This window comes from Glandiceps talaboti, chromosome 15 (genome assembly GCF_964340395.1).
Source record: "Glandiceps talaboti chromosome 15, keGlaTala1.1, whole genome shotgun sequence".
In the NCBI taxonomy this organism is placed as follows: Eukaryota; Metazoa; Hemichordata; class Enteropneusta; family Spengelidae; genus Glandiceps; species Glandiceps talaboti.
The window spans coordinates 6,782,520-6,797,132 of NC_135563.1; the positions used below are offsets into that span (position 1 = coordinate 6,782,520).

Below are 14,613 nucleotides of genomic sequence, written 5' to 3' on the forward strand. Positions count from 1 at the left end.
CCCACCCACCCAGCGAAGAATTGAACTGACCGGCCGGGTCTTTAAATATACCCATATATTTTGATGTTCGAAAGTTATAAAGAGAGTCGTGTGTTTTTTTCACATTTGACACCTGTGACCAATGTATTCTGAATGGCTGCATTCCAATCTCTCAATTGAATGCATATTTCTGGTGATTATTTGGATCAATTTTTCTCCCACGTTCTATAGTTTCTGAAAAGACTACAAACTCGAAGCTTATTCTTTCAATATGACGTAGTACACGGGATCCACAACAACAAGTATCAACAAATGTAATAGAGTGCAGTGAGAGTGTAACCGTGTCTGAGTTATAATTGATTTTGGGGTTTTCATTAATTTAAAAACAACGTTAATACTATGTTTTATTCAATATTCTTGAACAAATGATATCTGTCTGTCTGTCTGTCTGTCTGTCTGTCTGTCTGTCTGTCTGTCTGTCTGTCTGTCTGTCTGTCTGTCTGTCTGTCTGTCTGTCTGTCTGTCTGTCTGTCCGTCCGTCCGTCCGTATTTCCGTCCGTTCGCCCGCCCGCCCACCCGTCCGTCCGTCCGTCCGTCCGTCCGTCCGTCCGTCCGTCCGTCTGTCTGTCTGTCTGTCTGTCTGTCTGTCTGTCTGTCTGTCTGTCTGTCTGTCTGTCTGTCTGTCTGTCTGTCTGTCTGTCTGTCTGTTTGTTTACCAACCTATCTTGTCGGAAGACTAGTCTTGATGTTCTCAAATTTGTTCGAATTTGAAATTACGATCAACAGCTTTGCCAAATGTATTAGTGGATTTTCAAGCACTTGTAATGTGAAAGTTGGTTATCCGCCATTGTTTTAAGTCACGTGGGTGCGATTACATCATGCACAGGTCTACATATCACTTGATATGTTTATTAATCAGAGTTGTTATAATAAATCCTCGCTGACAAGTCATCTGAAGTAGAGACCCCCCTCCCCGACGAAGCAGAGCACACTCCCCCTCCAGTGCTATTTTCTAACGTTTTTATTTTATATTTCAGCATCCCCGTCAGATTTGATAGGGTTATTAATAAAATAAAGTTATTTTCAATCAAATTCTAACAAGAAATTCTTAAGAAAATATTTATCTTTCCTGGGACAACCACTTAAATTTATTCTCCGATAACATCAATAATAAATTAATTTCATACACACAACGCAAGCTCACCAATAAAAAATACTCCGCCGTGAAATTATATTGATCGAACACGTTCTTGGCGTCTGTGCGGCGCATTTACCTTTTCTATTCATTTATTGCTTCAATACTAGTTCGATAGTGGCGTACAACTTCCGTCAAATTTAAACATTATTAATACTAGTTTTACATAATTCGTCCACGAAATTTCAAGTACAGCGATAAAATTAACGTTGTCTAATATTAGTAACTATACAGTGTCGACTTTTCGTTTATTCGATGGTGTCTGCGAAACGTCAGTTTGTTGTTTCTGTTTATTTGTGTTTATCACGCTGGTCGCTTACTGTGACCATGCACTGACAGACAAGCCTGCCCTTGTCGAATCCTATGATTGGGAGTTGCTGATTGGTTCATCGAGCAGTTACGTCAAAGTCTCTATCCAAGGTCGAGTTTCTCGTGACCAATAAAACTGGCCGTATCTGCAATAACCCTGCTTCTAGATAGACTTTAATGAAAAATTATAAGGAAACTATATATATATCATGAAATTATTTGTTAAAATATGTTCTGGGTATTAGTAATTGACAAATTCGCTATATAAAACAACGCCATCGCCTTTTTTGGTATAGTGAAACCCCTCCGAAAATAATAGTTGTGTCCAAGAGAGGGAGCACTTCAATGAATGATTTCTGAATACACCGATCGTCGTCATCGTCGAGCAATCCTCTAGAGTGGCCATGCACAACTGAGGGGAGTCCGTCAGGTAACGGTTTCTCCTCAAATGTTTCTATGTTTTGAGATAATGTTTCACTAATTCACACCTTTATGTCTATGTTTACACGCTGGGTTATATTCTGTATCATGTAGGCCCCATAATATGGAAAATTTCGTGCGTCAACGGTGAGCTGTCGTCCGTGTGTGCATATTGCACGGCATTGCTTATTGATCGTGCATACACTATTTTCTGTGCTTTCCCAGTCTTCGAAACCGAAATATCCAAAATGCCGTTGGAAACAGTTATTTCAGTGTCATTCAGAAAACTTACCATTCATTCTATTGTGTCCTTTTTTCATAACGCTTTGTTTCTCTGAAAAAATGAAGTAGTGTAGCTGATTTTAAGGGCCCGATTTCGATGGAACCCGTGTTTATTTCTTGAGCCAGGTTATGTACATACTCGTACCTTCACGATGGTGATTTACATAAAAATACTGCAGGCGCTAGGCTGCAGTGAACGGTTTTATCGATCAAGGTATACATACGCACCTCGGGGTTAATTTTCTTGCACAAGGAGTATTTGTCAAGGTTTCTGTTGATGGCTGTAGTTGATTGTCGGTTTCAGAAACTTTGCTCACGGATTGAAAACAAAACAAACGACACGAGCGCGATATCCGTAAATACTCGCAAGTACATATGTATGGAGGATTGCCCTAGTTTCATGACAATATTTCTCATGTTGTGACCATGTTTTTATCCGAAATCGGTCACTATGGCGATATTCTCCCTAACACAAGAATTCCCTATTGACGTTCATCATTACCATGTTCATTGGCAACTTTTCATTAACATATACTGTTTATACATATCTCCAATGCTTTTCAGGGTGCCTAGCTGCTTTGATTGCCAGCTCAGGAATTTCTGCACGTGAATATTGAGTCGATGTTGCTGGACAAGAGGGACGGCTGTGACAAATCGAGTTTGTTGAATGGCCAGCTAAGCCTGCAGAAGCAACATAACCACGTAAAACTTCGGCAAAACTAGATTTTAGACATTTTGAGGTGGCCATAAAAATAATACGTTGTGATCGTTAAGAATGGGTATTTAGACGTACGTCAGTGCTTATACCACGTTTACTCCGTGATCGACCTCAGGCTTGGTGAGGCTCAGCATCATTTTATTTCACTTCCGTGAAATAGCATGGTAACACTGATAACAGACAAGCTACAAAACCAGTCTTTGGAAGATGCAAAAGTAACTACTTATGAACAGATAGTAAGTGTATATGGTTCGTTCTCTCTCTCTCTCTCTCTCTCTCTCTCTCTCTCTCTCTCTCTCTCTCTCTCTCTCTCTCTCTCTCTCTCTCTCTCTCTCTCTCTCTCTCTCTCTCTCTCTCTCTCTCTCTCTCTCTCTCTCTCTCTCTCTCTCTCTCTCTCTCTCTCTCTCTCTCTCTCTCTCTCTCTCTCTCTCTCTCTCTCTCTCTCTCTCTCTCTCTGTGTGTGTGTGTGTTTGTTGGGGGTATTTGTTTGCACTACACAAAAAACTATAAGTTGGGAAAAAGTATAATTATTAGATGCCAAATTCTGATATGCTAAAATTGATTGTGCCATTATTTGATCATTTAGTTTAGAATGGGATGACAATTTATAGTGTGGTACATGTACTTCTTTGTAATGATCGACCTTGAATTCTCCTTTCCACAGATTCCATATCGAACACGAAGTCAAGTCAAGTATCTGAATTTGGGCTCAGTCAAATCACTTGGTAGGTGACATGAGTGTGTTGATGTATGAAATGTTATAATTATTGTACAATCTACCCATGTTGCCAACTGTAGTCTCTCAGGTTGCCGGTTCCTCGTCCCATATCTACTTGTCCGTCTGCCAACTCATCCCACTTCTAATTCATCCCAAAATGTATTTTTTAAGCATGCACAGTGTGTACCTTGACTTTGAAATTTACCTGCACACAATATTTCACTGTAAAGATTACAGCATAAATGATTGCCAGTGTTCAATTCAAAAATGTAATTTATGATGACATTATTTTAAAGTTACCAAGACAAGAATAAGCTGCCTAGTTCATGGTTTCATGGTTTCATTACTTCATTGCTCCAGTGGTGTGAGACATTTGGCTGTGCATTTCTGGAACAGAAATGTATTTTCTTTTTGATACTGCCATCTATTGAAAAGACATTAAAATGACATGAGATGAGGGTGGGATTAGTATATGGGACACAGTGACCGACACCCCCGTCTCTTCCAAAGCTATGTATGTCGTTTTGTTTTGATGCTAGACAAAACAACAAAAGATACTTCGTTATTTATAACGTGTCATGCACAAACTCAGTCCTATCGGTCAAATTGAATGTTGCTTTGTTATAACTCTCTTTCACTTGAGGCATCAACATATCAAATGTTGAAGTGTATAGTTGTTGAGTGTAATTATTTATTTTATCTTAGATGTTAATGATCAAAGCACTATTCTTTTCTCTTCAGAGAATAAAGGTGGTAATGTGTTTGTTGTGAATGCCCCAACCACAGAATGTGATTGCAAAACAATAGGAAACAATAAGCTTTTGGTTGGCAAAGGGGATCGTGAACAGCAGGGGAGCCATGGTGCTTCAGTAACCCCTGCTTGTCAAAATCTACCAGCCCCTCCCAATAAACGTCACTGCCGATCACGCTCTACTGGGGAACTCTCAGGGAATACCAAGACAAAATGGCAACCAAAGGCATCTAGTATATGGAAACCTGTACGTTCCAAGTATCATAGGGAACATGCAAGTAATTCTCCGTTGCATTTCACGACAGTCAGTGCTGCACATTGTGGGCCAAACTTGCCAATTGGAATAAATGAATTTACTACCCCTCCAGAGTCACCAGTGCCTCGTCCTGCATCGGCTACATTCGACAACACTGCGCCATGGTTTGAAAATAGCCCTATGAGACATGCACATGTTCAGAAAGTACGCAGTTTATCCCTCTCAGAAGATCGAATTTCTGAGAGCTCTACTCCGTCAGTCAACCACAACGCAGATTTGTTACGGAAACAGTTTGGACTCCCGCGTTGTCGTTCGCAGCCCTGTGTGCTGGATCGTAAAGGTGGCTTGAAAAGAAGAAGAGATGATGATATCGGTCGTCCAGCTTTAGATTTTGAGAAGATGAAAGAGGTAGGCTAAAACATCTAAGTCATACATTTGTTGCCATTTATGTAGTTATGCCATTACACCTTGTCAGTGTGAGATAGCAAGTACAGATAAATTTACTTACAGCTAATGCCAAATCCATCTGTCATCATCCAGTTTGAATACCCCATTTCCTGTATCATAATGATAAAAATCTGTTGCCATGGGAACACATGTCTGATGTTGATATCAATCTTTGCTGGATAGAGAAAGCAATAGTGTGCATACACGATCAATATTTGGGAATTTTTTTTTTTTAAATAGAAAGCCTATTAGTGTAAGGCCAAAAAAGAGAAAGAATTGTTTCTGGTCAGCGTGTGCATCACCCCTGCATCAATCTTTTTTGTGTGTGTTTGTCCAGCCCATGCAGTCTGCAGATTCGGGGGTGGGGGGGGGGGGGACGACACACAAAAATAACCCTCCCTACAGTAATTGCTACTGCAGTGAAGACAACTGCAGAGCCAATCATGAACAAGCAAATGATATCTGCTCCACATACACACTTGCTCTGAAGTAATGAATAAAAAGAACAGTAACCGCCATAAATAAAGTAGATTGCGTGATAGGTTTATTAAGAATTTTTAAAAAAAAATTGCGTCATCGCACCACTTTAGACAAAATGTCCTGACCAGAAACAATAAGTGGCTGTCACAGGTTGTGGAATGTACCACATAATTACACATTAAACCACAGAGAATGTATGTCAACCACAGTCCTACTGGTAGGTGTTATTATTCTATATGCATGTGGAATTATTAACAGTTTCTTGAAGTTCACAATTTGAACCAGAAGTAGTGCTATTTAATTTTTTTTTTAAAATATATATATTGTTAAAACTCATTCATCATGTATGCTGCATTGATGGCAGTTGGCCAAGCAGAGAACTAATTACCAATACAGTTCAGCCCCACTGCTGTCTTAATAGCTATAATTGTGCTCTCATAAATATACACTCTGGCAGTAAGTTATGAAAATGTGTCCTGGGAGAATTTCTACTTTTGCTACTGGACTAAAACCTACCTAAAGGGTAGACAAGAAAGAATTTATTACAAGAGTAAGAGTAATAGGGCAGTATTTTTCAATTGAAGTAAAGTGCTTCGGTTTATGGCCCATGGTCTGATGATTGATGGTGGGTAGATCCGTTAATTTGACTTGTGTGTGATACTAGTATACTAGTACATTGTAAGACAAGTTGTGTTACTCGGGTGGCTTTTACTCAGCTTTACCTGTCATAATACTGCTACAGTGGCTTGGATTGGATTGTTAATTGAGTTGACATTGTTTTCTTAAATGAGCTGCAGTGGAAACATACAGGGCTCAAAATGAGCAGTAGCCACGGAAATATAGAGTGGACTACTGTACTTACAATGCGGTAGTCTGTTAGACTAATGGAAATTTGTAACTGAAACAGTTCACTTGGATAAATTTGACTACACAGCCCAAAAGTTAAATTCAAGCCTTGAGTCGCTTTTATGTATTTTCTTTGAATAACTGTTGATAGGCAATAAACCTAGGTGCATAGTTATAGATAAAACCATCCCTAAGATGTAATGAAGTCACCAACATTTCAAGTAAAAAATTAATTGCCCCTTTTGTAGGTGGAATAGTAATAGTATCAATCATTTTCTTAGCCTGTACCTAATTGTGTTGAAAATCAGAAAATACATATTGTGTTTGAGATGCTGGGTACTTAGTTTTATTCACGGAAGCTGGTTTCAGGTTACATTACATGACAAAAGACGCCATTTTTTTTCATAAGATTTTAAAAGCTGTCCTCGCATAAAACTCATTTCTGATGATTGATTCAAGTATGTAATATTGAGATTAAGATGTAGGCTAATATGACAAGAACTAGAAAGGCTGAGTGGGTGGAAACCTGTTAGCTGAAAATTAGACATCTCTCTTTACATGACATTTACCTGGTTCCTCAATAATAATGAATTAAATTTGTAGGGTAGGTAGTATCAATTGTGAATCGTATACTAAAATTCGAGGTGTAGTGAAAATGAAAAGAAAATATAATGTTTTTAAGTTTTAACTCAATCTATATACAGGTTATAAGTATCACCTGGCTACAAATTAAAATTTTACTGAAAAGAATTCATTTTTCAAGATGATTGAAAAAAAAATTTGAAAATTTTTACAAAATGTATTTAAAAAAATTACATTTAATCAGTAATGCAGTGCAAATTGACACAAAGTGACAGCATATATTGCAATATTTGTATTGAAAATCAATCTAGGTACTGGTAGTAGTGTACACTATCAAATATTTTTTTTTTTTAGATGTTAGCTGTTTCTCTTTTTGAATAATGCGATATTTAAAACTGTGTAATTTTTTAACACAATTAAGGAAAATTTGTATTGTTTAGTTTGCCTGTATTTGGAACGTGGTAGTGTACTTTTGTGATATGTTCAAGTTTTGTTGTATACCAATGGTACAATTATTAATAATATCACAATTTGGACTTTTGCGTTATGATTATTTGTTACTACAGCCAAATTGCTAGTGTTGTATTCATTAACACATAGACAAGTTATTAAATAGAAATTGACATGCACATATATGTGTTACCCAAATTTGACATCAAGGAGTTACATTGATTAGAAATATGAGGCCAAATTTTACTATATTTTTTATTAATTATTTGAAATTAATTTTTAAAATTAATCTTTGAAATTAATTTTGAACCTCTTCAAGCGTTTCTCATTTAGAGTGTAATTATGAACTATGAATTATTAGTTTCTGAGAGAACTTAGAAATAGAAGATTAATATCTCGTTATGCTTAAAAATTTCTGGTGTACATTAATTAGAGCCCCCCCCCAAAAAAAAAAAAAAAAATTGTTTGGTTCTGGTAACCTTACCTAACCTAGTTTTTTACTGCAACTTTTTTTAAAGGTAATTTGAAAAAAATATTTGAAAAATCAAAAAAATTTACAAAGTCGCGTGAGAAATAGTGAGATTTGAAGTCATCATTGTCTCGTGATCAAAACAACTTGATGGAATACAGCGTACCACACGATATCTTGTGTGTATCATAGAGAAAGTGCAACTACATCTCTGTTTACCTCTGTAAATATGAAGAGAGCATTTGAACAGATCATCGAAGATAAAAGAAAAAAATCATACCCACCAACCCTATTTTCGAAACCACAAAATTGTGGTCGAAAGACCGTCATAATTATAGCCTCGGACTCCAGGTAGACTCTGCATATATTAATATCACAGAACGGTAAGAAATAAAGAAAATAAAAATTGGAAAAAAATGCATACATCACCATACAGAGTAGATGACACTATGTGACCTCACACAATGTAAGGAATTAGAATGGGTATGTACATGTGGTAAGAGGTCATGCGTGTCTGGCTTTAACAGAGAAATGAAAGTAGAAATACCTCTTTGTTTGAATTCTTAAGTCATTAATGTGTTGTTGTTTGTTTTGCCGAAGGCCAAGGTGAATGCCTGCCTACTTACCCATAGTCGTCATATTTATATCAGTCCTTCTTGTAATTGTAAAATAAACGGTTAGCTTTTCCATAAATCAATGTGTGTGGACGTGTTGCAAACCAAACATGCAAACTAACAGAGATTTTATTAAACCACTTGCTGTGCTAGTGTCCATGCATGTACAAACATTGCAAACTGAAAAAGAAAGCAAAATTTCCATAAACAATTTGATTGTAAAAGACAAGATGAGGTGTTGTTAGTCTCCGTTTACACAGACTCCTCTGACTTTTGCCGCACCCCCCCCCCCCCCCCCCCCCCCGAGTCTGGGAGAATGATGTGTTACTTGAAAGTGATCAAAACAAGATGGCTGCTCAGAAAGGCTGACACACAACATGATCTGTGTAGTGAAATCACACATTAGCAACTGTTGCTAAACGAAGATGATTCTCATTTTTTTTTTAGGAAATTAGGAAATTAGGAATCATTTCAGCCAATGTGATAAACTGTAAGTCCAGTGACAGTCACCATGTTACATCTGAATCACTTTCACAGCATATCCCCAGACTATCTTGGCGCAATGGAAGTCAGAGGATCCTGGGTAACTGAGCCTGCGTAGGGTGCAAAGACACTTGTCAACACATCTCAAATCTGTTTATTGATCTCTGGCTAGTGTGACACTTGGTTAGGTTGGATTCTTTGGATATTGATCTAAAAACCACTTTACAAGAGCTGAGCTTATTATGTATGGGGTTTAACTTTGAGACTTCTTGTATGGCTGTGCACTGATGAAAAAAAAAAGTCAGATAGAAAATCTCCAAAGTGAATTTAAAGCCATGGATAGTATTTGTGGTCTTTTTTGTTGAATAAGCAGCTTTCCTACTTATTGCATATCCAATGCGTGTTAGTGTAAGTTACTTTTGTTGGAGTATTCTATTTTCATTGCATGGGAGGTGATAGGTTCAATATTAGGCAAACTTTTCACTTTTTGAATTTCAACCTTGAGTATTGGCGAAAAGACTCGGGATGGCACCCTATGTACATGTATGGTCACCAACACAGTTTGTGAAGGTGTCAGATATTGTTTGAGTGTTTGAGTTTACAGTTCAGCCAGATATCACTTTTGAGTTGGTGGTATCGAAATCAATGGACCGTGCACACTGACAACACAGTGTAACAAATTGTACATCTGTGCCACATGATTGCAATATTTGTATGTCTACATGTGTGTGTTAGATTGCGCAGCCATGGCCACATAGTTAAATTGTGTGTGTTAGTGCATGTACGCAGTCATGCGTCCATGGTGAATGTATGTATGTATGTATGTATGTATGTATGTATGTATGTATGTATGTATGTATGTATGTATGTATGTATGTGTTATTGCACAGCATTGCCACACATAGAAATTGTATCTGTATAGGTTCTGTACTATAGGGATAACACACTGAATAGCACATATATGTGTACTGTACATGTGTGTGTTATTAGTGCACAGCCTTGGCCTCAGTGAGTGTATGTGTTCTTATGTGTGTTATTGCCCAGCCATGGCCACATAGACTGTATGTACATGTACATGTACATTGATATGTTTTGTATTGCACAGCCTGGGCTACAGAGAATGTAACTGTGTACATGTATGTATGAATGTGTTATTGCACAGCTTAGACTACAGTTGAATACATTATGTGTTATTGTAAAGCGTGGGCTGCAGAGACATGTACGCCTTTGAGGTGAGATTTCTGCAAAGCTAGAAGAACAAAAACGTGAGTCATTTCTAGCATATTTTCATGCCTCTTCTCCACAGAGACTGACTAGGTATAAAAAAAAAGAAGACATTCCTAGGGTTTACTACAGTGCTGTGCTGATTACTAGCCTTCTTAGACTAAGTACAAAATGTATTCACAGCAGACAACAAACAGCAGGAGATATACACAGAGCTTTTCTTATTAAGATTCATAACAGGGGCAGTCTGACAGAAAAATAAGTTACTAAATTCTTATTTTTTTAAACAAATAATGGCTGAAAGACAAACCCATCTATCAATTTAAAGCAAATATATGGACAGTTTTGGGAAATTGCTTTTTTTAAAAACTGGAAAACAGGTCTCAGATGAAAACAATACATGTATAGATTTTGTTACAATCTTGATTGTTATGTTAATGAACTGCTATACTATGCTTTGATAGGTTGAAAGAGAACTGAGTTAGGAATGAAAAATTAATAGATTTAATTATCCATCCACAGAAATAGTTCGACCCTTTTAACCCCAGTGGCCCATTAAACAGTTTGATGACCACTATGCCAGACCTTCAGTTTTAGTTTTCTGTTAACATTTAGAAATGAAAGACAAATGAATGAAACTGTCATTTATAAGATAACATGATTTATAATGCTACTGTCTCTGTTCAACACCAAGAGCTCCTGGCACAGAATACAATAATTGGAATCTCTTGTCATGAAGTCCTATTTGGTTTTAAAATTCAACACAGGTATAATCAGGTTTGGACTCACTTTTATAAAAAAAAAAAAGATTCAAATTCATTGAAAAGTTATCGAAAAGAAATTTGATTGGAATATTTATAAATTTAAAAGCTTAGTTGTTAATTAACTATGGTGTATTTTATAAAATGTAGAAACGTTTTTTAAAAAGTGTTGGTGCATTTCTAATAATAGCTCAGTTCCTTTGAATCTTACATGATTATGTCAAAGTTGGAAACTTGTGTTAACGACAACGACAACGGTTGTGTATGTTTCTTGTCTGTAGATGCATTAGATTTCATCAACAATGTGTGTCACATGGGTTTACTTCCAGCGCTGGTCACTTTTGTGATGATGTGTATGCATGTCAGAGACCCACTATTGCAATGAAAGTCAACAGATAGGTTAAGTTACATGTGTGACAATAGAGGATATTAACAGCAAAACATTGTTTATGTTATAGGGATTGTTAAAATGCAAGACTGGAACGAGTAGTTCAATGCAGACGTGAGCTTATTGTCCAATCTACAAACACTATAATAGCAATTGTCATTATATGAATCTGCCAAGCATAGAATCACTGAGTTGGATGGAAAACATCTATGTTTGGAGTACGTACTTACGGATAGATGAAAAACATCTATGTTTGGAGTACAACACACTAAGACTCCCTGATGTGTTCACAAAGTGACACACACACACACACACACACACACACACACACACACACACACATACACACACTCACTCACATCTTATCCACCTAGTAAATACCAGTTTCATTGATTCCATACCTGGTTCTCGCATTGATGATATCTTCTCCAAAACTTTCCTATACACTTTACCAAACAACCGTTATTCATTCCTAAATCTTAATTGTAATCTGAATAGTAATATTCAACGTCTTGGCAACAATTTTTCAATTTTTTTGGATTACCGTACAAAAAACACTTTATTTTCATTCAAAGTGACGAACAAGTAACCTTAAATTTTGAATATCATTAGTGTGAAACTTTGACAAGTACTGGAAAGGTGAAAGTAAACGGCCATTTTCACTTACACTTCTTATGGTAATTTGGAAGAGCTTAGAGTGATGCAAACACTGTGTCAGGTAATCTTCAGCATTCTGTTTATTTGTTGTCAAATGAAGTGAAATGGATCTCAATTCTCATGTGAAGAGGTATGGACAATTTATCAACAATGCACAAAGGAGTCTACCGTCAGGACTTTGTGGTCATGTGTTGTTTATTCATTAGCACTGATACCTCTGTCAACAACACAACATTAGTGTTGATTATCCTCTTGTGGTTCACAAAGAAATTTCAGCTAGCCTTGCCTTTTTTTAAACATCCATTCATTGGAGGAATAGCGGTTCTCTTCAGCCTACAGATTGGGCTTGCCACGTATATGATCATCATTCTGGGTACCGGGCGTAGTCTAGATGGAGTTGAATTCGGCTGGTGTCTTTTGAGTAATGATGCTTTTATAAAGTTAAGGTTTTATGAGTTTTGGGTGAAGACACTTAACAAAATGCCTAAAGCCAACCCATGGCAATGAAGTGCTTTTCTCTTTATTTATCAAACAATTTTGATGCTTGTTAGGTCCACCTAGTAAGTCAATTTCTATTCCCCATGTTTGCTTTGTACATGTATATTCAGCTGCCTTTTAAACTAGGCATTCAGAGATTGTCTTTGTTGGTTTAAAAAAGGAACCCCATAGACATTGTGAGGGGAGAATGTCGTTCTTCTGTAAATGGAAGGGTGGAGAGGCCAACCATTGACTACTAATCATGCAGAGTGACTGTAGAGCATAGGTAAAGTTGTGTACCTGGAGGACCCATACAGCTGCCAACTTAAAGCAGTATTTGTAACAAAAGTCATACAACCTAGATTCATATGATTGTTTGCAGGTTGTTGAACACTGAAATACCTTTAAAAGTTGCCACAATTGGAAGACAGACATGATTATGCGATAAACATGATTGCAGTGTTGAGTTACACTTTTACGATGATTCTGTACGCTAGTGTTAGTCAACAAAATGAACCAATGGAATGTACTATGTTCGTTCTTAGAAAGATGTGTGCAGTTCTGGTAGTGACACTGAGAGTCAACAAAATAAGAAAATTTCAATTCCTCAAATATGAAACTAATATAATGTAGGATTTTATTGACATTGATGAGATAAAATAACACATTTTTTTTGTTTTTTTGGCAGTTTTAGCTGAATATTTTGAAAAGTATAAAGTGTACTGTATATAACGTTTCATGCAGAGTCCAGGTCTTGGTAATTTGACCAAGTCTGTCTATTCACCCTGGAATGTGTAACATAGGATTACTCCTTTGTGACTTCAACTCAAGTATTGCCAAGTATTGCTTTTAGAATTTCATCCTCGCTGAAGTACGTTGTTTACACTGTTGATCCCCTTCAATGTGTCATCTGGCAAGAAGCCCATGGAGGAGAATTGTGTAGTTTCAAGAAAAAAAAACCATTATGTAATGTATTATAAAGGGACATCAAATATTCTCTGGATTTTCCAGTTTTGTCTATAATATACAGAATTTTAATACTGTATTACCATATTTTGTTACAGCATATTTTGTGCTATGTTCTGCTAGGCTAATTACCTTGTATATGCTCTTATAAATAGCAAAACTTGTTTATTTTGTACTCTGACACAAGCAGGGCTCGAAATCAGCAGTACAGGGCACACAGACTTCTAAATGTTGTATCTAGACTTCCAAATTAGCAGTAATGTAGGGCACATAGATTCTAAACATTGTATCTAGACTACCAATTAGCAGTAGTCCAGGACACATAGACTACTAAACATTGTATCTAGACTACCAAATTAGCAGTAGTCCAGGACACTTAGACTACTAAACATTGTATCTAGACTACCAAATTAGCAGTAGTCCAGGACACACAGACTACTAAACATTGTATCTAGACTACCAAATTAGCAGTAGTCCAGGACACTTAGACTACTAAACATTGTATCTAGACTACCAAATTAGCAGTAGTCCAGGACACACAGACTACTAAACATTGTATCTAGACTACCAAATTAGCAGTAGTCCAGGACACATAGACTACTAAACATTGTATCTAGACTACCAAATTAGCAGTAGTCCAGGACACATAGACTACTAAACATTGTATCTAGACTACCAATTAGCAGTAGTCCAGGACACATAGACTACTGAACACTTTAGCTAACACCACCAATAAGGTGATAGTATGTCAGACCAATGGAAATCAAACAAAAATTTCAGCTGAAACAATTCACCAGGCTAAATCTGTAAACCAAGTGTACAAGTTAAATTCAAAGACTGACATGCATTGATCATATTTTACAATTACACCAGCAGGATAGAGCTAAATTGTCAGAGTACATAATGGAAGATTATAGAATAGTGGGCCAACATATGCTTTGATGTAAGTCATGAAGAATTAGTGAAAATAGGCATATCATGGTGAAAAATTAAGAAAGGTGGTAATTTTTGCTGGCTACTACTACTAGCCTGCATACATTGCAATCTGTGATTTTTTTTTTTCACTCATCACTAACTATTTGTAATACTGTCAATATGAACTCATTATTGTGGTCTGGAAATTGTTTAGTTAGTGAAGTTT

The 14,613-nt window shown here is 36.8% G+C and overlaps 1 protein-coding gene across 1 annotated transcript in view; it reads left to right on the forward strand.

Annotated features, from left to right (window-relative positions):
* The first annotated feature begins 1,861 nt into the window (after positions 1–1,861).
* LOC144446613 (protein FAM53A-like) overlaps positions 1,862–14,613 on the forward strand; it is a 69,647-nt gene continuing 56,895 nt past the window's right edge. The window contains exons 1-4 of the mRNA XM_078136419.1: positions 1,862–1,913; positions 2,750–3,139; positions 3,568–3,628; positions 4,363–5,036. Of these exons, the coding sequence (XP_077992545.1) occupies positions 3,065–3,139; positions 3,568–3,628; positions 4,363–5,036 (810 nt within the window). The 5' untranslated portion in view covers positions 1,862–1,913; positions 2,750–3,064. The remainder of the gene's footprint in view (positions 1,914–2,749; positions 3,140–3,567; positions 3,629–4,362; positions 5,037–14,613) is intronic.